Source organism: Paroedura picta, chromosome 7 (assembly GCF_049243985.1).
Source record: "Paroedura picta isolate Pp20150507F chromosome 7, Ppicta_v3.0, whole genome shotgun sequence".
NCBI lineage: Eukaryota > Metazoa > Chordata > Lepidosauria > Squamata > Gekkonidae > Paroedura > Paroedura picta.
Window position 1 is genome coordinate 28,747,577 of NC_135375.1, and position 24,119 is coordinate 28,771,695.

The following is a 24,119-nucleotide window of genomic DNA, read 5'->3' on the forward strand; positions in this document are numbered from 1 at the left end:
AACAAATCTTGCACTGAGGCAGTAAAATCTGAAATTTAGTAGATGTAGAAAAGCTTTACATTCTTTATCTGTATCATTCACATACAGGCTCCTAACATACCACAAAAACAGTACAATTATAACCACCTACAATGGGTTGCAGAATGCAGGAGTAAGCTCTACTACAAAGCATTTTCTCCGTATGATAAATTTTTAAGTTCTTAAATTTTTAATTAGTAATCATTTAATCTTTTTTGAGTATGCTGTATAGATGTAGTTAATGTAGCTTACAAATAGATCCCAAATTACAAAATCTGTCCCAGGACAAAACTACTTAAACCTATTAAAATTAAATTTTAAGACAAATTAACAAATTTGTGGAATTCTTAGGTTTCTGCACATAAATTCTAAAATTTACAACAAAAGAAGTACAAAATGTAAGAACGGTGCTTTGTTTAGAAAAGGAGAGGATTCTGTCCAGTAGGTTGCCATTTTAGTCCTTCTTTGTTCGTTTAGCTTTAGCAATATTTTCCTGGCGTTTTTGTTTCTTCTTTTGTTCTCGCTCCCTGACTTCAATCATTTTTGCCAGTTTCCATGACAGTACAGCACTTGCTAAGAATAAGGGGGTAAGAGCCAGGATCACCGTGGTTAGAAATCCATATGGATCTTTTGCAGCCCATTCCACAATGTATTCAGCCCAGGATCTGATGTTATCAAGCATCTTTTCTGCCACGGAAAAGGGGAAAGTCCTTCAAAAAGAAAAGGATACTTCAGTCACACAATAGCATACAGTATGTGCATATTACATAAGCAATGATATCTTTTCAGATATGAACTGCAATATAAAGATTGTCTTCATTTCAGAATAAATAGCAATGACAGCCCTTGTAATTGGAACACGTTTTTCCAGGGATTAAAAGAGACGAATGGCAACTTTTTGAAAATGCGTAGGGAGGCATAGTTTATAAATATAATCTAACATTAATGTAGTACTTGTGGTAAATTTCCTGTCCGTATAGTGATGCTCACCTAAGTTCTACTGAATCAGCTGGATGCTTGTTGATGCAGTTTGGGATGCATGTCTCAATTCAAAATGTGGCAACAGCTGGATCGGGATTTTTGGTCATACAGTCTCAGGAATATGTTATATCTTTGCCAGCGTTTCCTCCAAATATGTAGAAAAGTTGTGCTAAGCCCATCTACTATCATGAATCTCCTTGAGTCTTTCCAGTGAGATTCCAGGAATCTTCCAAACCAGCTTCTATTCTCTTTTATGTGTCTCCCTTTACACGTTATCATTGTTTTATTTCTATGTATCATGTAGCTTTATACTTACCTAGGAAACTAAGAAGCTCCAGTTTAACACCACGGGACAGGACACAGTTGCAATGGAAAGCTAAAGGAAAGATACAGTAATTTCTCATTGCACACATTTTAACAAGGATATCAAGCAACACATTTGCTAAAGATACAGTTCCCAAAAAATCAACACATTTTGAGTGAGAAGCTAAGGATTTCTACAAGTCAACACTTCCATCAGCCAGAGGCTGCCAGTATTATGAAGTACTGGCATGGGAATGTTCCCTGTGATTCTGTTAGCTACCTGAGGAGAACAATATTCACTGAGGCTAGCGTGAGTATTAAAACCTAACAGTTCAGGCAAAAAATCAATAAGAACAGTAGCTGTTCAGCAAAAAGAACATAGCCATAGGAACTCACAATAACTACTATGGCATCTTTACACGTAGGGCCAATTCCTGCATCACAGCAAGGATCCCCATGTGCTAATTCCTGGACCATATCTACATGGAGAAATGTGTACTACCCACACATTGTGAAATGTGTACTACCCAGCCCAGCCCACACATTGCACAGATCCATTTGTCCACAACAATCACACAGCCTGACTGATGTAGTGGTTAAGAGTGGTGGCTTCTAAACTGGAGAGCCAAATTTGATTCTCCACTCCCCCCCGTGCAGCGAGCTGGATGACCTTGGGCCCACCACAGGTTTCTGTCAGTGCCCTCAGCCCCACCTACCTCACAGGGTGTCTGTTGTGGGGAGAGGAAGGGACAGCGATTGTAAGCCACTTTGAGACACCTTTGGGTGGTGAAAAGCAGGGTATAAAACTAACTCTACTACTATTCCTCAATGTCCAGTCTGCCCTTCAAACTGAAGCTAAGCTGTAATCAGTAGTTTTGCGTAGATAACTGTGCCATTGAAAGAACTTGTTCTTATTTCTAACTCTGCAGTCTTATGCCCGTGTATTCAGAAGTCCCAATCTGATCAGTGGAGCTTACTCTCAGAAAAGCATGCATAGTAGGAATGCAACCTGTGCCCCAAGAATTGTCACCAAGTATACTCCCCATATTGAGTCTGCCATGAAAACGCTGGAGGGCGTCACCCCAAGGGTCAGACATGACTCGGTGCTTGCGCAGGGGATACCTTTATCTTTTATACTCAAGAGTTACCACTGAGCCTTACAGGCTTAGTAATTAAAGTAGGATCATGGCAGCTTGGGGGATGTTCTCTCTAGCCCACTACAACCTTGCTTGCAGCCTTGGCTACGACAGTTAATCAGCATTGCCTTCATTCCCACACACACCAACTATGCGTCTTTAACCCGTTTAATTTAGTGCCATTTTATTCTTTCTTCCAAAGAACTCATGGCAACTTGCATCGTTATTTCTGCTCCATTTTATCATCACAAAACTATCTCGTGAAACGAATTAGACAGTATGTATGACTGGCTCAAGGTCACTTAGAGAGCTTTCGTGGGAGACTACGGATTTATACGTAGGGCCCAGTACAATATTACAACTGGCTTTGTAACATAAGCCACTTACACCTGTTGAACTCCTGCCTCATCATCTGTCAAAAGCGAAGGCGAAGAAAACCTGGAAACCCATTTTGGAAAACGCGAACAGGAAGCATAGAAATCTCTCCGTCAGAGGAGGGAAGCCTCCTTCCTCCATGCAGAGAAGCGAGGCTTCCTGGCCTCAGAGAAAAACTGGAGGCGGCAACTTAGGCGTTGGGAAAGGGAGAGGGACGCGGGCGGAGTGAGGGGCAAGATGTCCCTACCAAGACGGGGTCGGGGGGTCGGGACTGATCCACTGCGACGTTCCCGCGGGGGGGGGGAGGGCGGTAGGGAGACTATTCGGGCAACCCCTTCCAGACCCTCCTTGCCCGGCCCAGGCGAGCCCTCCGCTCTTCCCCACCGCCCTCCTGCTTTCCAAAAAGCCTCACTCACCAGCCCACCGGAAGTAGGGAGAAGAGGATTTAGGAACCGCTTCCCTCCCAGCTCCGCTTCTATGCCGAAGGGACGACCATAGAGGCTACCGCGCCGCCTAGAGGGACCAACGTCCGAGCCGGCGGGGCCCATCACGTGGTTCGGGGCGGCTTCTGGCCGCCATTGTGCTGTGTGGGGAGGGGAGGGGGCGTGTCACCAGCGAGGGGCGGCCCGCGCTCGCCTCGCCTGTATCGTCTCCCGCGGAAGTGTCTCTTCAGCTGACAAACTCTCTGGGCGAAGAGCGGCGTGCGCCGCTCCCTCACGGGATTGAAGCCGTTGGGAAGGGGCGGGGCGCCAGTAGGAGCCCGCCCCTCCTCCATGGCGCTGTGGGGTGAGTCGGCGCGGAAGGCACGGGCGGGTGGATCTTGCCCTTTACTGAGGGGCACCCCCGTCGGTTACTAAAAGGGGGAGGGGGGGAGCGGCGGCCGTTGCCTGCTGCACGCGCTGGGCGTGGCCCTGCCTTCGATCGCTACTGACACGGGAAGGGCAGGTCCCCCCTCGTGTCTTCAGCTGGGGGGGGGGGGAGGGGAACACCATTTGAGCCCAGTGGCACCTTTGAGGCCGACAAAGATTTATTCAAGGCGCGAGCTTCGGTGTGCACGCACGCCTCCCAGACAGTGGAGCAAGCATCATTAGAGTACAGACATAAGGAGAGAGTAAATTAGTAGTCAATGAGTAATGAGCGTCACGACAAATATGCAGCATGATGACGGAGAGGGGCTAGTTCCTTGCTACAGTAGCAACAATTGCCCCTTGGGTTCAGTTGTCGTTCGCAAAACCAAGGGATATAAAAATGTTAAGGTAGTGGTTAATGGCAGACGCTTTCCCAGTTGTGGAAAGAAGTAATTAAAAGAGACTTTTTGCTAGCCCCATCCGTCTCCACTCACGGCTTCCCGACCTGAGGAAAGGAGTTCGCTGCAATCCCCAGCAGCCGTCTAGCATGATTACTGACATTAAACTCGATGGACAACCTGCCTGCATCTACACCCCAAAGTGGTGGAGGTGGAGAAAGGGTTTGGGAAGGCTCTCCTCTCCAGTAATCAACTGTGGTGTGCCTGTTATCTGAAGAGGTGTGCATGCACACGGAAGCTTATACCCAGAATTAAATTTTGTTGGTTTTAAAGGTGCCTCTGGCGCCTTTATATACCTAAAGCAGCCTTTTTCAACCTTTTGACTGTGAAAGAGCCCCTGGAAGTGATATCAGCAGGCCACATCTCCCTGTCATGCCCTCTGGAAGTGACATCACCATCCACACGCTTCACCCTCCTTTTGCTCCCCCAACTCCTTTACTACTACTACAGCAGCTGCAACTCATATTGGCATGAAAGAATGGCAGGAGCTGAGAAGACAGGCCAGACTCCCCCATACCACAGCACAACCCATTTTCCTTCTTTTGATTTTTATACCTACAGCCAACCCTCTGAGCCCTCTGGTGGGTAGCTTGTGGCCAAGACCATTAAGCTAGGAGGAAGCCCAAGGACCCCCTCCAGAGCTCACAGAGACCCCCAAGGGTCCACGGGCCCCTAATTGGGAATCTCTGACCTAAAGTCTCATTTTGTCTGTGAAGGGGCTGGGGAAGACTTGATATGCTTTCTTAGTTACAAATTGATCCAGATTCTCTGTTTCTTAATCTTCACATTTTACAGTTGTCTGTAATCCCAGTGGCTACAGAAAGATGTGCCATATAAATTTGTTCTCTTTGAAACGTTCTGTTGTGTGGGTTTTCTCGTCTCAGTTTTTCTGATCTCAAGGTTTTACACAGTTGATTTTAGTAGAGTTGCATCAGTTCTGAATCATAGGCCATTACCTCTATAACAGTTCTTTCCCAGTAGTGATTTTTAAAAAGACTTACTCTTTACCATGTATAATTCCTTGAATCTTATGTATTCCACCTGCAAAATCATATCTTTCCCCCCTCCTGCTAGTTTCTGGATAAGCACCTCCCTGTGCAGTTGTAAGTTGAGTGCTTTCTAAAGGGCCATGAAAATTAATATTTTCTCATGCCCTTTTCCAGCTTGTACAGTGCAAATGCTTTATCAGCACTTTGTCAGCCATGTGTGACATCTCTGCAGCATTTGCACGCCAATAGGTAGTATTTCTTATTGTTGTCTTTGAGCCAGCCATGTGGCTTTTGTGCTGTTGGGAGCTTAGTCTTTCAGAGATGAAAATATTTTTAAAACACAGTGACATACCGGTTTGTCATACAGCCATAGAATATATACCATTGTTCACTATCGTTTGGTGTCTATTTTGATGGGCTTGAGACTGATTCTTAAACTAGCAATCCTTAAACTGATTACATGCAGTTTGAGTTTCTTAGATGTGTAAGACCCCCTGTGATCAATGGACCTTATTCCCCAATAAATTTTGTTAACTTAAGACCTCTTGAAACAAACTTATGCATCCTGGTTTAACTGACTAGTGGATTATTCTGTTTGGAAACATTTAATACAGAATTTAATAATAATGTCTTCCTCTTGAAACTAATAGTACTGAGCCAATATAAATCTAAACAATCTAAACAAGCATCAAAAGCTTGACTTTCATGAGCTACTATAAGAAGGTGTTCTTAAATGTTTCTGGCCCTTGTTGTAGAAAATCATAGGCAAATTGTGTCCATAGATCTTAACTTTGGAATTGCAGTCCAGGGTCACAGTGTGTGGAGTCAGACCTACTTGACTTGGGGCTGTGTGCCTCAATCCAACATGGGGGGACACTGCAGAATTAGCTTTCTGCATGTGTATTGCCAACTTGAGCAGTTGCTTCTTACGCTGTGTCAGAACTAGACTTTTTCATCACTCTTCCACTGTTGACTTCAGGACTTGTCTTCTACACATCATGCACTGTAGGAGTCCATAACAGTTACGTCCGGCTCAAATATTGATTAAAAATACCATTTTTGCCACACATTATTTGTACATTTTGCACTTGCAGCTCCCATTGGATACAGTTACTGCTAAACCTGTACTTTCATCCCGAATATGGTTGAAATTTTTAACCTTGTTTTAATTACAACATTTGTTTGAAAGTATACATGTCTTTTTTGGCCCAAGGCCTGTGTTAGGCAGCCTTGTTGATCAGGACCAGCACAGGATTGATGTTTTTTTACAAATTTTAAATTATATTATTTGATTATATTAGATCTCTTGAGGGAGAAATGTAGTAAATAAACAACATAGTAAATAAATGAAGTAAATACTAATGTAATAAACAGATAATTGTTTTGTTCTGCAACACAGTTAAATGTGTAAACCAGAGGTGTGTTATAAATATCTGTGAACGTCAGTCAGTCCGTCTTCAACAAAATAAAGGACAGAAGAAAGGATAACTAACAAAACATTTTGGGGGTAAAGTGTTTACTTGTTTTTCCTACTGCTAGATTTCAACATGTAATGCCTTCAGTTTTTTAGCTGATTTTATGTATATTTCCACTGGAAAGTCACACTGGAAGGGAGAATGGAAAGGTAAAGGACTGATGGTTCTCAAAGGGGAAAAAAGACTTAATTTCTACTTCTTAGCAGTGGAAAGAACAAACTGAAATCAATTTTAGAGTAATTTTCATGCTTGAGTTACTGACTGTAGATCAGAAGATTTCTGTTCTTCTGAAAGGTGTTTGTAAACTTCCAGGGTCATGCAGGCCTAACTTGAGTGATTGGGGTTATTACTCCAGTTTTTATTAGCTTATAAAATGGATGATTGTCTATATGGCAGATAAAGAGATCTCAGTGTTGGAAGTAATACATTGATTAGAAAACTGGGCCACTGCTCCCACACATTTAAAATATGTACCAAATTTTATATTGCCAAAAATTTGTCCAGTAATGCATGTAATTTGTATTTGGGTATCTGTACCATTTCAGTATCAAGCTACTAAAAAACCTGCATTAGACATTACATAAACTAGAGCGTACAGCTGGCAGTGGTCTTGTGAATATCAAATTTAGATTTAATAGTTTGCATGCACAGTCTGGCTAGCAGTGTACTTCTCATAGGTTTAAGAAAATGCCCTTTCCCCCAATAAGGTATAATATCTTTGTAAGAAGGGGTATGATTTTGAAAATCACATCCTGCTAGTCCCAGCCAATAGAAGAGTCTACAATGAAGTTAGATTTTTAGATGAATTTGTCCTTGTGTATTGGAATCACTGATTCTTGGGGAAATGCCATCCCAGGGATTATGACATAACCCAGAATTTCTGGTGTTGTTAGGGGCATTTCTTAGAATCATTGCCACTGATGGGCATGAAGCAACTAGCCTTCCAAGAGCCTACCGCTGCTTTTTGAGTGTCTGCTGCTGAGTTGAAAACGGATGGCTGCTTTGAGCCCAGCCAGCTTCATCAGTGTTGGACTTGCTTGACCCTTCCCGGGTTTCATCGGCCGTTGCGCTTCCCTGCCCCTCTGTAATCTTGGCAGGGATTATGTGTGCAACAAAACCTCTACTGTGCGCTGCTCACGGACTGCTGCTTGGAATATCCCTGCCTGTTTACTGATGCCTTGTTTCTTCCTTTGCAAGCCTGTTACTGATTTCTTTGATAGCCACACACACCCCTACGTTTTTTCTTTATCCTGCTTTTCTCAGTGGCCTTTTCAGACATTAACCAGCTTGCCTCACTGTGATTTTTGCCTAGGTCCAACCAATTCCCTTCAAAAAGCCCAGTTGTGGTGGAGGGAGAGTAGAAACTCTCTGCTGTGAGACCATTTGCTGTAGATACAAACACACACACACAGACCTCCCACTTTTCTCAGTGGAGTGTTACATCATTCTCTATTTTATCCATACAACATTTCTGTGAGGTAATTTAGGCTGCAAGTATATGACTGCTCCAAGGTCACCCAGCAGCCTTCCATGGTAGAATGGGAATTTGAACCTGGGTCTGATACTCAAATCACTGTACCACACTGGATCTTTTCCCATGTTTTAGAGGGTAGTGATCTGTCTCAAAATACCTTTGGCAGCCCTGTTGTAATAATAATACTCCCAGTTGTGCAACAGTATAGAAATTGCCTGTGGTGGCTCTGACTCCATTAAAAATGTTGGCTTTTGCTTCCAGGGTTTAGATCATAAACTGATAAACTGAGTCATGAAGTAATCTATGATCTGCCTTCAGGACTTTGGTGGAGGACACAGGGACCTGCTCCAAACTGGCAGAAGAGACTTGCTGAGGGACTTTATGTTTGTCGTTTGTTTTCTTTCATGAACTTGATGAAAATATATTGGAGCATTGGGCTTTCTGATCTCTAAGCATTTCACCTTTCTCAGAGACAAAAGACAGGTATTAATTTTCTACATCAATTTTAGTAAAAAAAATCAAGTTTGGGATATAGCATGTATATTCTTTTATCCCCCCCCCCCCCACACACACACATTAGGAGAGGAGGCTGCAGGCAGATTGCCGCAAGGAATAATTTCCTCTGTTGTGTGAGATCAATTCCTGTATAATGTTTTGAACTCTGTCTTTTTTACATTGACTGTCTGGCATGGAATAGCCCCAGTCCTGTGTCGACCCTGCCCTTCTTCCCCTACCACTTCCGTAACAGCACAGTTTGTGGTAATATGCCTGCAGGCTAATGATACTTTACTCTCCCCAACCCCCCTCATACACAGTGTTTCAACTCTAACCTATACCCGAAAGCAAGAGCAGGAATGAGGATTAATGGCATAATCCCAGTTCCCACATGTATATTGCTGATGAAATTACATTAAAGAAAATGATAAAATCAACATAAATAATTGGATCGTTTCAAAATCCAAGGTTTTTTATAACTAGGGAAGAGAGTACTTTATTAATAGGCCATTTTGAGGGTGACTGAGAGCAAACATCCAGCTCCTGCTCCAATAAGTGCTTGTGCTCTGAGACTCCCACACGGACTCCATACAATCAGGCGCAAATTCTTGTTCTGAACTGCTCTTTTGCAGATGAATGGTTGTCTGTTCTTCACCTTCTTCTGTGTCATGCTTTAGCTGCTCTTGTGACTCTTTTGAGGGGTCTACAGATCTACCCTGCCCTTGATAGCTAGCTATTATTTGTGTTCACCACCATCCCTGGATTAAGGTCACAGACTGCGGATTTGGGGAAGGTCATGGAGATAGCATGTGTGCAATGTTGATTTTTGGAAGCATTCAGAATGCCTCAGAAAGTTTAGTGCGGTCATTAGGAAGACCCTCCTCTTTCCATTCAGGTCCAGGCTGGGGGCTCAGGCAATATTTATCTTGGAATGCGGGATGAACTTGGGAAGTGCTGTACACAATGCGGAACAAAACTGCACAAAACCATGTGCACAATGTGACAAAATGCACAAAACTGCACAAAACTACAAAATGATGTTCTGTGCACAAGACTGTACCCACAAAAATATAATTTTATTCTGTACTTTTAAAACAATGGAAACAGGAAATTATCAGTTGATTGGCTGGCTCCTGCACCTTCCTCCCGCACCTACTTCTCTGAAGGCGCATGTCACCCCTTCCAGTGTTCCTAGACGCCTAAAAAATATTTCAGGGGTTCGTCCACAGTCAACAGGTTGTTGATATGTTATTGATAACTGTGTTATTTGTTTAGATTGTTCTGTGTATTCCCCTTGCAAAGTTTTGTGTGAACCACCCTGAGCCATATGGGAGGGTGGTATAAAATCTAATAATAAAATAAACAAACAAACAAACAAACAAACAAATAAATAAAGTGTTGGCTGGACCTCCTGAAGAGTTCTGGAGGGCTCAGAGAGCAGCTGTTGATATTCTCACAAATACACAAAAGACCCAGATCTGTTTAAGTCTCCTGGTGGAGTGAAAACTTGTTCTTAGGACTGCATGGCAAGCATGTCCTCACATCTAACGAGGAAGCCTTAAGACCACTGATCACAAGCAGTAATGCAAAATCTGGAATCAAGCTCCAGTGAAAGACTAGAACAGAGGTAGTCATACTGCGGCCCTCCAGATGTCGATGGACTACAATTCCCATGAGCCCCTGCCAGCATTTGCATCTGGAGGGCCGCAGTTTGACTACCCCTGGACTAGAACTATGAGTCTGGTGGAAACAGACTATTGGTTTCTCCACTCTCAACTAGGGGAAGGAAAGAAGAACATTAAAACACTTAAGCAACAACTACCTTTAAGCTTCCATACTCACGTGTCCCTAAATAGTGAAAACAAAAGTCACATAATAGTCTTTACTAGGCTCAACCAAAGGGACACAGTACAGCGTGTGAACTATTGAGTTCCCCAGAATTCTCCAATACATGGATGTCGCAAAAATTAAAGAGGTTATGATTTATGATCTTAAGACCTTGTCCTGATAGTCTCCTCTGTAAAGTACTGAGCAATTATGCAAACCTAAAACAGTGCTGGTTTCTGGTAGGTTGTGCCTCTGGCATTCTGGAAGAATGAATCCACCCACTGAAATTGTAAAAAACCAAAGTAGGCATGGAGGTTTTTTGACGACAGATGAGAAAGTCTTTGACCTTTAGACATAATGGAAGAACTTGACTGATTTTAAATGACTGCTAATTAAGTATGACAGAAGTCATCCTGTTCCAGCCTATGAGATAAAGTATTTAGCTTCACCCTTTTTTTGCTTCTGTTCCTAACGTTATCATTTTCTGTCTCCTGCCAGTACTTGAGGTTCTAGTGAAAGAACAAAGTAGATCCCACAAGCCTGAAACGTGTCTCTCCGGGTTAGGGTATTGGGTTTGCATGTGAGAAATCCATATTCCAATCTCTCCTCAGCCAAGAATCCCCCTAAATGTCTTTAAGCCTCACTACCCCTCTTCTTAATTTGTCTATGCAGAACTCTAAGGATGCTGATAGTAAGGATGGTCACCAGGATGGCCTTGGACTACCCCTTCCAAAATGTCCAATGGTGGGCCTGGAGCAGGTGGAAAGGGGAAGGGCCCTGAGTGGGCATGTACACAGCTTTGCTTCCCAACCATATTGTGAACGGTTGTGGCACTTCTGGGGTTTCTTGAAAACTGAAAGAAGTTTCAGGGGGTTCTCAATGGTTAAAAAGTTGAGAAAGGCTGATTGGCACAAACATTGGTTCAGGGCTCTGGCCCAATTTTTTGCCAGATTTTGGCCCATGAATATTAGCTTAAAAAATAGAAGGCTTTAAGGGTTACATTAGTAAGTTCATTCTTCTACCACCTTGAATAGGGTTGACCAGACAAAACTGGCTATTTATACCATTTCCCCCCTTCCTATTTCAGACCTCTCTCTTGTTATTTCTTAGGCTGCCAACCTCCGGGAGCAGCATTTTATGGAGAGACGGGGCTGTGGCAGGAAGAGGGAGGCAGGAAAGCTCCAATTTGCCAATGAAAGGTTTTAGTCTGGATCCAACCCACTTCTCCAATTGAAACCGTCTTGAGGTGCTGCTGGCCTAGAAAACTATTTGGAACCTCTCTAAGAATATATCATCTTACTCTTGGCTTGTATGAAGTGATTCAGTCTTGGAGGAGAAAAAGCAAAGAGCCAGTGAAAAGAGCCAGTTTTGTACTCTTCAGATTTTTTCTACTAATTTCCTTGTTTTATAGTAATATTTTTTAGGAGCAGGCTGCCTTAAACCTGTGGAAGGCCACTAAGAAACAGGCGGTCCCTGTTATCAAGATTGTTATTATTCAGACATCTAATTATTAGAAACAATATATTGTGTTATTTAAATTTTTTACTTCAAGAAATGTTAGATCTGAAAGCCTCCAACATTTTGCCATCTAGTGGTAGGAAAAGGTAATGTTTGCAGAAGCCCAATGCAGTAAAGCAGTGGGCCCCAACCTTTTTATCACCAGGGACCACTCAATGCTTGACAATTTTACTGAGGCCCACTGCCCTAATGCTCTCTGACTGTGGTTGCTATGGTAATGTTTAAACATCCCTTCAAAATAAGATACAGACACGCCACAACAATGAACATAAGGAACATTTTATTTTCATGGAAATTTTAACTCATGACCATGACAAATCAATGGGAACCCTGAGCTTGTTTCTCTGCAACGAGATAGTCCCATGTGCGCCTGCCGGATCATGGATGAAGTAAAGGGCCGGGGGGGGGGGACAAGTCGTCCTTTGCGGCCCACCTCCAGTTAGTCGAAGGACCACATGTGGTCTGCGGCCCACAGATTTTGGATCGCTACAGTAAAGTGCATCTTCAGTGAATTTTTTATGCACAGAGGAAAGGGGAAAATGTGAATCTTTGATTAGCAAGACTGAGTTATGACATCTCTCTGAAATTGTTTTACAATTTTATGTGTGGGATTTTAATTGTCAGCTGCCCTGAGACTGCTGTTAGAGAAGGGTGGCCTAAAAATCTAACAAATAACTAAATAAATACAAATAAACAAGTATGCTGTGGTCATTCACAGGAAATGCAACCGATGGTGACATATTTATGTTAAGCAATTTAACTTCAATTAGAACTGAATAGACTAGTGAACCTGTTGAGCCCCTGGCCAGTGCTGTCAAACTCATGGGTGGATTCTCATCCAGCACTTTTAATTTTACATGTTTAAGTGCTCTTAGTAGTTACAGAGGGCAGACATAAGACTGGATCCAAAGATGCCGTATGTGGCTAAGAGGCATTTCCATTCATGCAAACATGAGAGTCTTTGGACCTCCATGTACTGAATGAACTCATGGAGACATGAGAGCGGGCATGAGATGCTTGCCCTGCCTCCATATGACTGCCAGCTTGTGAGCACTTAGCCTGCATTCAATGGCAGCGTCTATGCATAAAGTCCTTCTCTGTGAGTGGCAACATTTGGAAAATGGCACTCCTGATCACGAGGAGGGCACATACCTATGGATGCTACCTCCGTGCATGTGCACCATACTCACAAACTGGTGATCACACAGAGCAAGAACAGCCCATTCACCTTATGTATATGTTCAGTCAATGCATGAAGGGGTTGGGTATATAGGGCCTTTTCTCCCTGCCCTTCCCATCTAATGTCATTTCAAGCATCCTCTGACTTTCAGAACTGGCTCTCTTTCTGGAGCAAGGGGAGTGATAGGAGCTGAGGCAGAAGGTTCACAGGCGCTGTGCAGTGAGCAAAGTACCTGCTCTGATTCTTAAGATCTATTCCACAGCTGGTCAACCTGTGGCTCTCCAGATGTCTATGCACTGCAATTTCCAAGTGCTTCTGCCTTGGTAATTATAGTCCATGGATATCCGGAGAGCCACAGTTTAGCCATCCCTTATCTATAACAAAAAACTTTAATTGTACATACAAAATTAGTATATAAAGAGAGTCTTGTGACATGTCCATTTATAGAACATTTGTGGTCTAGAGCTCAAAGTAGGTGTATGAAGTGAATTTTCAGTCAGCAGGTTTATAGATAAACTAGATTTCAAGCCCATTTTAATTTGAAATAAAATGGGCGCTAGATGGGCTGGGGGGAGAGCCCGTCCCTGGCAGAAGCCGGAGGGAAAAGGGGGGTGGGGTAAGGAGGCTTTTGTCGGGGCGGAGATCTCCCTCGCGGTTGCGAGGGAGAGCTCCGCCCCGGCAGAAGCCGGAGGGAAAAGGGGGGCTGGGAAAGGAGGCTCCCGCCCCCCCACCCTCCCCAAAGGCTCCCACGGCGTCCTGTCGGCCCCGGGAGCGGGCTCGCCGGGCGAGGCCGCTGCCGGGGCCGACAGAAGGCCGGCTCCCACCACCCCCACCCTCCCCCAGCGGCGGACGGCGTTCTCTCGGCCTCCGGAGGCCGAGAGAAGGCCGGCTCCCACCACCCCCACCCTCCCCCAGCGGCGGACGGCGTTCTCTCGGCCTCCGGAGCGCCCTCGCTGCCGCAAGGGCACTCCAGAGGCTGAGAGAAGGCCGGCTCCCACCACCCCCACCCTCCCCCAGCGGCGGACGTCGTTCTCTCGGCCTCCGGAGCGCCCTCGCTACCGCGAGGGTGCTCCGGAGGCCGAGAGAAGGCCGGCTCCCACCACCCCCACCCTCCCCAAACGGCGAACGGCCCCCGAAGCGCTCACCTGTCGCTGTGCGGGTGAAGCAGGGAATGGGGAGCCGCGCGAAGCCTGCGCGAAGCAGGGAAGCCGCGCGAAGCAGGGAATGGGGAGCCGCGCGAATGGGGAGCCTGCTTCGGGCGGGATGGACACTTGGAGGGGCCAATCAGGAGCCGCTTCGTGGCTCCTGATTGGCCCCTCCGAGTTTTTATCCCGGACCGGTCCCGCCCTAACTCCTCCCCACTACCCCTTACTCCTTTATACAGTCCGTGGCGCCCATGGCGCCACGGGCTGTGTACAGATGGAAGAGTGGAAAATTAAAAGGCCATATTGTTCCTTACTGTTTCTGTGCAAAAACCAGAAGCCTTGTAATAAAATGAATAAAAAAACTTGTTGCAGTTGAGAATACAATATACTTGTGATGTGGCTTTATGTGGTAAGCAAACTGATTATTCCAGTTTGGAATTTGAAAAGATTCTGATTCAACAGGGTTATTTTATGTATTCATTCTGTCTATTCATGTGGCAGACGTTACACCTAAGCTGAAGAAGGAAGCTTAACTGTTTGACAGAATATTCTTCTCTGTTAACAGCATTCATTTGGAGATGAGCTACAGAATCCAGCTTCCTTGAAGCTTTTCATCCATGAACATCATAGTCTGCTGACCAGGCTCGGTGTTTCTCTTTTTGCAACTGATTAGCTATCATGGTAAAATGCTGTGCAGCATATAGCTGTAGCAACTCGGACACTACTTTAAATCGCAAATGGAATCGCTTTTCATAGGTGAGTGTGAACTTCCTGGGTATCTGCATAAGTTTGTACCTCACCAGGAAGATGAATGTGTTGGAGTCGCATGTTGCACAAAACGTCTGAATATTAAACTTATTAGTTCACCCCAAATATGCCTCCCCGCCATGTTTTGCTCTTTAAACCCTATGTGGCGTGAGACCATGGTATACGAAGGACTGGCTTCTTCTGGAGCAAGTCCCTGCTTGGAAATTAAGATCACAGAGAGAGGCCTCTTCCCTGACCCATTGACTGCTGGGTACGTGAGAGAGGGCCCTCCACTAGAAGCCCTAATAAGTCTGGGGTTCGGTAGGCACAGACTAGACGTTCTCAGTAACCAACAGCTCTTTATGCAGACAAACTCTGAACACCAAACTGGGAACATATGCACACACATGAACTTATATATGATTCAGGCAGCCCGCCGAGGGCTCTGATTGGCCCTTAACAGAGGAGCTTGATTGTCCCTTAACAGTTAGTGATTGGATGGTCTTCGAGCCATCATTTGCATATTAGCAAGTTGTGCCAAATGTCCACATACATAACAAGCCCCATAATAATAACTTACCTTTCCAGGGAGGTGCACCTGACTCTTCACTCTTGACCTTTATAAAGAAGCTGAAGTCGGCTTTCTTCATGATGTTTGCTGGCAGCATTAAATTAATTATCTGAACTAGTGATTTTTATGTATTTTATTATTAAAATACATTATTATGTATTTTATTGTATTTTATTATTTACATTGTAATCAGCCTTGAGTTCTTATATATATTTTAAATAAAACAAATACATTTGGAGGAAGAAAATTGTTCTGGCTCAAGTGCTTCAAATTTTGCAAGAATGTATATTAGAATTATATAAACAAAAAATGTAGTATTTGATTTTGAAATTCTGTTTTGAGCTATGAGTTTTGGGCAGCCAAGACTGGGGGAAGTTCCCGTTCACTAGAAACAACATAGGAGGATTTCTGGGAAGAATATAACCCACAAGAAGCACATGCAAATAGAAATTTTATGTAGGGGAATTCATTGATGTTATTCCAAGGTGATTCTGGAGAAGCAAATTTTATACTGAGACTAGCTGTAAAAGAATTCAGAACCATTGGAATTGCATGCCTAAGGAGAATTATACCCTACTTCAATGGACATAGAAGGGTGTAACTCTGTTTAGGATTGTACTTCAAACCGTGCATCTATCAGTGTTTACAAAGTAGTAACAAAAATATTTACTAAAGTTCTGAGTTTACCACTCTGTAATCCTGCATGTATTCTTGGAAAGGCATCATTAGGTTTTTCACCTCTAAATGTTGAAAATGAGGAAGCCATGCTCAAATCAGATATTCAAAGCGGATTGGTGGATTTTATGCACCATATGATAAACAATTGTATTTGCTTCACAAGTGGCAAACAAAATTGCTTCTGCATGGTTCAGGTCTCTGAATTCCAGCTTGGTGACCAGGGGTTTGGATCCATTGGTTTACTGCAGTGCCCACTGACATAATTGTATACAGAAAGATGAAAGAAGACACTGCTACTGATCCAGATTTAGCAGGCACTTGATATGTTTTATTAACTCTCCTGGGCCTGTTTTTGATCTGGAAAAGCAACCACTTTGTGATCTTGCTTTATGTTCTTGGAAGTTTCTAAAGGATAACAGAAGGAAGCAAGAGTGGGCCCAGGCACTATGTAGTATGAGCCCTGTAAGGGGCAATCTTTGGACTCCATCTGTATAGGTCATAAGTTCCCAGAATTTCAATTTTGAATGCTTTGGGAAAATCAACGGGAAGAAGTATGTCAAGGAAAGAAGTTGTCCTGTGTTTTCATTCCTGATGACTATAAGGTAGGAAATGGCCAGGTCACGTGGCTGCACTGCACATAATTGACTTCTTATTGGTCATAAGAAAGCTCATTGTGCTCAGCTTTTGCACTGAAAACTGTTGCATATAGAATATGCTTTGTAAGCAGTCTTTCCCTTAATTTCATGTATGTTGATGTAAAGTTGCCTTCTACACACCATCCATATGCATGCTTTTACAAACTGCCCAGTGCTTTTGGGTAAGCATGCTGTAGCAGCCAAAGGCTAGTTCCAGTCAGTTATAAACTATAGCACATATCAGAACTATTCTGATATTACCTAGTCTGGGCCCAGCGTACCTGAGGTGCTGCCTTTCTGCCTATGCCCCCTGAAGAGCATTACGCCTGGACAATTTCAACCAGATAGTGATCCATGACCCCAAGGAAGTACATCTGGCCTATTTGGTGGAATGAGCTCCCAGAGGAGATCTGGGCCCATCGGAGCACAAGTGATCTTTAAAGGGCTCACAGTCCCTTTCAATGCCTTCTCCAAGATGAGAGTTCACTCCGAAGGCATTTAAAGGGGTTGAGAGGCTTTTAAATGCACTTCAGCTGTTGCTATCCTGACTACCAGTTCAAATAGCTGAAAAATGAGGGGAAATAGCTGAATTCATTTCGGATTAGCTGAATGCACAACCCTAGTGCTTATATAGTTAACACTCTTTTGTAGCTATTTGTTAAATACCATTATTTTAATGGATTATTGAACTGCTCTGTAAACTCTCCTTCACGCTGCTCTCATTGCAGTCACTATTGTGCATTGTGTATAAGGAAGAACAAAATCCTAAGGGTCTGTACGCATAATATTCACTTGGAAGACAATTGCTGCAAAATTCCCACTGATGTTAATGGATATGGACTGCAGTAGCATGTGCTCCTGCAGAATTTATGGTTAGCCAATGGTTGTATGTAGAGGAATATTGAAGAGTGCATTGGTGTAGAAATATTTTAAGCTAGATTCCATGCATGGTGACTGTCCCTCATTTTTTTAAACTACTTGTCTAAAGGACATCCAATTACTGTTTGTCACACTCTGTCTCAAAAGAGCTGTGGCCATGATTTTAGTGCTTATTCAAGTCTGCGGCCGTTTTTCATGTTGTGTTTGAGAGACAGGGGTGTACTCTTGGGAGTCAGACCCAAGGCAGAAAGCATAATAATATTAGAGCAATAATGCAGTGCCCTAGGAACAAGATTCATGCACTCTGCATGTCTTTTCTGAGGGGCTTATATGTGTGTATCATTCCTCAGATCCCAGATATGACTTTCCTACTGTGTATCGATATCTTCTGGCTGTGTGAAAAGCAACCACATTTTCAACTTGTTCCAGTAACTGAAGACAGGAAATGTAGGAAAATAATGTTTCTCCCCCAAAATGTACCAGAAAATTCGTATGGGAGTTCCTTTTTCTATGAAGGATTTGATTTGTTTTGCTCCCTCCCCTTTTTTTGGGGGGGGGGGGATAGATCTTGAGTAACAGATCACAAGATTCACTTGAGAACCTCAGTGAAAGGGTGAATTGGAGCAATGTAGTTTTCCTCCAAAATATACCCTACTGTAGATGTAATGCAAAGGACAGGCTTATGATAAGCATACAAACAGCCATAGTCAAAAAAGCTTTGCATACTCTACTGAGAACAGTGCCATCTTAATAATACTTTCTCGGGAGTAAGCCCTATTAAACAAACTGACTTGGATTCCAAGTAGACCTGCTTAGAGTTGCTCTCTAAAGACAGAATGCAGAAAGTAAACAGTTGTTTGAAGGGGGTAGGGGCAATGTAGTAGTCCAGTCCTAAAATTTATTGTGCTGGGTTCAACCTTTCATGAAGGCAATTATACCAGGCTGCTGAAGCATGGTGTATCGTATATGAGTTTAGATAGAACGTAAGCACTGAAATGTAAATGTTAATTTGATTGATTTGTACATAGCAGTTTATAAATGTGAATATAAAAGCATTTTCAATTATCTGCACACCTCTGCCAGTAAAGGCTGGGGCATCTGGCTGTATCTGTTGCATCTCCTTGCACTTGGAAAACAATAATTTTCTTCAGCTGTTACTGCAAAGTTATGGCCTTGCATATAATTCATTCATAAACAAATCTTTTACTTGTGTTCCCAGTGAGAGGTGTCTGTTTTTTGATAACTTTCTCCTTGGCAGAATAGCTTCAGAAATTATCTTGATCAAGACACAAAACTGTGCTCCAACAAAACCGTAATAATATATTTTGATACCAAAACTAAAATATTTACATGTATGGTTGACATCCTCACTGTATCAAAGGGCACAGGAGTGGAAAAAAGAAAAGAGCTATGTGGAAATATGTATTCATTTCATATGAAAAGTATGATCGTGTTACCGTATATACTCGCATATAAGCCGACCCACATATAAGCCGAGGCACCCAATTTTACCACAAAATCTGGGCAAACTTATTGACTCACATATAAGCTGAGGGTAGAAAATGCTGCATCATCACAGGCTTTCTCATCCAGCCTCCCCCCCTCAACACAGAAAAGTCAAGAGGATGAATAGCTGCAGGTTTTTGTACCCCACTTTACACCCACAGAAACCAAAAGAATAGTTTGGAAGAAGTGAAGGCAAAAGGGATAAAAAGATCAGAGTCCCTCATTCAAACCGTTGATGTCCTACAAGCCGCCAGAGCAACAATTGGCTGGCTGGAGCAGGCTTTTATTTCAATTACCGTATATACCCATGTATAAGCTGAGGAGGGCTTTTTCAGTGTGAAAAAAGGTGCTGAAAAACTAGGCTTATACGCGAGTATATAGGGTAATTCACCTTGACCTTCATGTTGATTGTGTTGTTCCTATGGACTGCCTTCCAGGGTTAGGACTGGGAGGCATTGGTCCCACCTTGAAGTTAAGTTTCAGAATGTGCTGCTGGGGTACTGCTGCTCTGTCCCTTGGCCTTTGGAGGTCCTGCAAAGTTCTGTCTTGTCCCCCCTGCCTTTCAACATTTGTGTCGGGATGAATTGCCACCAGTATATGGATGACAGTCAGCTACATCCCTACACCCTAGGGAATCTGTGGAAACTGAAAAGGCAGTTCTGGAGGCAGTTCTGGAATTGATGAAGGCTAATAATCAAATTTAGTTCCAACAAAGAAGAGGTGCTAGTGATGGAGGGAAGGTTCGAATAGGAAATGGGATATCACCTGTTCTGTGTGGGATTGCACTCTCTCTAAAGGAGTGGGTACTGCTGGAACTGGATATCCTGTTAGATAAATAGTTGGCAATGGTAATCAGGGATGCCTGTCACCAGCTTTTGCTGATTAAGTCAAGTGTAGACTTTCCTGGGTGGGGAAGCTCTTGCCACTAGGAGCATGCCCTGGTAACATTTAGATTAGATTACTACAACAAACTTTACATGGGGCTGCCTTTGAAGACTATCTGGAAGCTACAGCTGGTACAGAATGCTGTGGCCATACAGTTAAAATTAAGCACCTTAATCATTAGTGGCTCTAATATTTTGGTAGAGCCACTAAGGGCGGAGTGGTATCTAGGACACGTCCGAGTGTCTGGACACCACTTCTGGCTGCACAGGCCAATCCAGGCACCACCTGGATTGGGCCAGTCCATGGAGTGCCTGCCCACAGGAGTCGGCCGCAATGTGCACTCACAGCCTCGCAGTCAGATGCTCCCAGGCTGTGGAGCACAGCGGACTGCGCCACCCTGCCCAGCCCACTGCTTCACCTGGCTGGCGGTGGTGGCCAAGCAGCAGCAGTAGTGGTGAGGTAGTGGTGGCAGCAAGGCAGTGGCAGCCAGTAGCATGCCCTGCCCAGCCTGCTGCTCCATCTGGGTGGCAATGGCAGTTAAGCAGTGGCAGCGACAGCAAGGCAGTGGCAGTCAAGCCAAAGAGTGCCAGCCCCAAGGCCGCTGCCTGTTTGTCCTGCCACCTTCAGACTGTGAGGTGAGGGAAGCCTCTCTGTGACTCACAGTACCAGGCTCTATACGCACCTGCTACCCCCCACCCCTCCACGACTGTCCTGCTAGCGCCCACTGCATTTATAGCTGCAACAGGCTTTTGACTAATACAAAATATAAAATGGCCAGAAAGTTAATTGGTGTGGGTCACAGGGACCATATCACTGTAGCCTTATCCCATTTGCACCGGCTCCCAATTTGTTTGTGTCCAGTTAAAGGGGACTATACATCTTGGGACTAGCATATCTTAAGGACTGCCATTTCTCATATGAACCTACCCATCCACTCTTGTGATTTTTGTAGGTCCTGCTTCAGGTGCTCCCACTATCTGAGGCAAAACAGGTAGCAACCTGTGGAAGGGGCCTTCTAGGTTCCAGCTTGTATTTATTGACTGATTCTATTTATTGAAGCATATATATCCCACCATTCCTCATGGTTTAAGGTAGCTTCCAGGAGCTTTGTTGTTCTCTGACCTTGGCTGGTGTGCCTCATCTGAGGAAAGAAATGTGTAGGCAGGGAAACCATTACTTTCACAGTACATACTGCCATGTCTCAGTTGTGAAAACACTAGAGGGCATCACCCCAAGGGTCACACATGACTCAGTGCTTGCACATGGGATACCTTTACCTTTATCTTACTGTACATAAACAAGGGCTGTTGGAAGTTCAGCAGAAGGGAAGAGACAGTTCTACATGTTTAGAAGTGATCTATTAATTATGGTTATAATTATATTACATCTTATATTATTGTATATATAGTCCGATGAGGTGGCACACAGAGCCTACAGTAGTCATATAGTTCTTTTGTCAGAAGGTAACTGCTGTGTGGTTCTCCATGGGCCACACAGTGAATGCCACAGAGGTAGAAACTGAACTCCAGGGAAGTAACTCTGGGACTAAGAGAAAAAGTACTGCTTCTACGTGATGTCAGTCTCAGAAGGATGGTGATTGGCGGTCTGGGCCCCTCATATCTGAGGGATTGTTTACCACCTTATGGCCACCTTATGCCCTTATGCCCACTGCTCAGCAGGTATGAATCTGCTGGTGGTCCCCAGTCCATAAGAAGTACAACTGGCCTCAAACAGGGTAGAACGAGCTTCCAGAAGAACTAAGGGCACTGACGGAGCTTGTGCAGTTCCGCCGAGCCTGCAAGATGGAGCTCTTCCACTGGGCATTTGGTTGAGGCTGGGTAACAATATGATCAAGGCCCCCTCCTCAGTTTGGCCAGGACATCAGGCTCTCCTTCCATTGCATCTTTTTCCCTGAGGTGTCAGGCAGGTGTGTTGTTGAACAGAGGGGTGGGGAGAGGGTTAATTGGTCATCAGAATGATTTTAGTTGGGGATGGTTATATTTTATTATGGGGTTTTTAATGTTGTAACCTGCTGCAAGCCAGCATGCTGGGAATGGTGGGTAATAAATCCAATAATAATGATGATGATGATGATAAATTGATTAGAGAACTGGGAGCAGGAAGGAGATGATTGGAGTGAAGATGTTCCCAGAGATATTTGAAGTCCAAAAAGTATAGGGCTTTAAACATTCAAATTACACCTTGAATTTGAATCACATGATCTCTCAAGAAGAAAAGCAAATATTAACTATGATTAAGTTACATATCTTGCTGGTTTTTTAAACAATGCAATATCTCTTTTAGGATAAGCACCATTGCCATATTACAGATAGCCCCAAAACTTTGAAAAGGAAGGTGGATAAACTATTGATAGAGAATGACAAGCTGAAGAGAAGATTAAGGAATGCATCTCAAATAACAGATGCTCCATAAAAATGTGGAGGTTTCACTGAACAGCAAGCATTCCATGATGAGGAAAATGACATGGTGAGTGAAGGCCATGATGTTCTGAGACAATGGAGGGTGTTCCCACTCCAGGAAACGTCTGTCGGCTGTGATCCAAATATTCCACTCCTGAGCATCTGTTTACTTTCATATGACCAAACAGAGCTACTCAGAAGTCTCTTCTAAGTATCTCAGTCACTTAAATTGCTGGGCCGAAGTATGCTCAACTCAACTATTGAGTGGTGCTTTGATGTAGCAAGATTGTTGTTTACTATGTTAACTTTAAGCATTTTGAAAAGTACAACTGAAACAAATTCCCAGTATTTTGATTGCCTGCGTTCTCTGTGATTTAAATACTTCATATTCCGACATGATGTTGTGTAGACAGGCATGCAGCTACATACATGTTTTTTCAGACTTTTCAGTTCTAGGCTGCCTGAATAAAGTGCAGCAATACTTGATAGCATTTTATGGCAGTCGCCACATTAACAGACTTGGTTTGAAAGTCTCGTTTTATTAGTTTCACTACCTCACATCATTTTAAACTGATTTATGAACAGAGGTCTAACCACAGTGAAAACTCAGCGGCACAAAAAGGGCATTGCTTTTGTCAATACATACAATGGGTTGAAACAGCATCGTGTCTGATGAGGTGACAGACATGGTGGTTTATTTTGCCATGGCTCAGTTGTGAAGGCTGTTGTTGCACATTTCTGTTCTTTAATGAATCTGGACCCTTTCTGCTCCAATGTGTTTAGATATATTTCTAGTACGGTGTAGTGCTTCCTGAGTGACAGCTAAAGCAGATGTAATTCTAAGTCTGAAAACTAGTTAGTGCTATTGGATTAACAAGATGAGATAGACCTGAAATCCCTTCAGATTTATTATTGATCATGTTCCTGAAAAGGTTTTGAACTTCATTGATTCTTTTATACAGCCCGCTATCAACTTCTCTTTGGGTCAGAAGGCTGGGAATGGATTCAGGAAATGTAGTCAATATGGCCACAATTTAAAGCTGATAGACAAAAAGGCTTTGTGCCTTGAACATGAACAGCAAGTTCAGAACATGGATGGGGGAAAACTGCTCTCAGAAGCAACTCCTTTCTGCTGGGTGGTAGAAGCTGGAAGATTGAAGGCTTACTACCAGGATGCTGGATCCAGCCAACTTTATTTCTTCATCTGATCCAGTTCCTCTGTTCCACATCTGCTTTTGTCTATGTAAGGTCTGTGATACCAAACAATGACTTGGTGGTCCAAGGGGATCTTCTTGTCCCCTTTTCACCAGTGGAAAGGATGGTTGGATCCAACTTGGTAGGTTTGCTCAAAAAACCTGAACATATTACAGTCAAATCTATGAAGCTAAGACTACTGGAAGTGGGAGGTGGACTTGTATATGTGTGAGATATGCAGTATCTCCACACACAGTAGCACATGCCTATATAAAGCTGTTTAATACTGAATGAGACCAATGGTCCCCATAATGCAGTATTGACTACTGTAATTGGCATGGCACTCAAGGGTCTTGGGCGGGGAAAACTAGCATTAGACATT

General features: G+C 43.6%; 1 protein-coding gene and 1 pseudogene across 5 annotated transcripts; one reads left to right on the forward strand and one right to left on the reverse strand.

The window, feature by feature from the left end:
* Positions 1–185: 185 nt before the first annotated feature.
* SMIM15 (small integral membrane protein 15) lies at positions 186–3,449 on the reverse strand. Of its 4 annotated transcripts, none has more exons than XM_077347204.1 (3): positions 3,230–3,418; positions 1,316–1,375; positions 186–728 (listed from the first exon to the last, which is right to left on the reverse strand). In XM_077347204.1, the coding sequence occupies exon 3, from the start codon at positions 698–700 to the stop codon at positions 473–475; it is 228 nt and encodes a 75-aa protein (XP_077203319.1). In that variant the 5' UTR covers positions 701–728; positions 1,316–1,375; positions 3,230–3,418; the 3' UTR covers positions 186–472. The 4 variants fall into 4 exon arrangements, with proteins under 4 accessions (XP_077203319.1, XP_077203322.1, XP_077203320.1 ...); XM_077347207.1 differs by lacking the exon at positions 3,230–3,418 and adding an exon at positions 3,061–3,151; XM_077347205.1 differs by lacking the exon at positions 3,230–3,418 and adding an exon at positions 2,826–3,033.
* Positions 3,409–23,789, forward strand: LOC143841708 (uncharacterized; annotated as a pseudogene). Its single transcript, XR_013232755.1, has 6 exons — positions 3,409–3,599; positions 14,788–14,982; positions 16,621–16,820; positions 17,170–17,221; positions 18,298–18,438; positions 22,434–23,789. The product of XR_013232755.1 is annotated as an uncharacterized LOC143841708 (transcript).
* Positions 23,790–24,119: the final 330 nt, after the last annotated feature.

Bases quoted from the DNA above. Each gene is read 5' to 3' on its own strand.
- SMIM15 (XM_077347208.1), bottom strand. From the start codon at position 700: ATGCTTGATAACATCAGATCCTGGGCTGAATACATTGTGGAATGGGCT.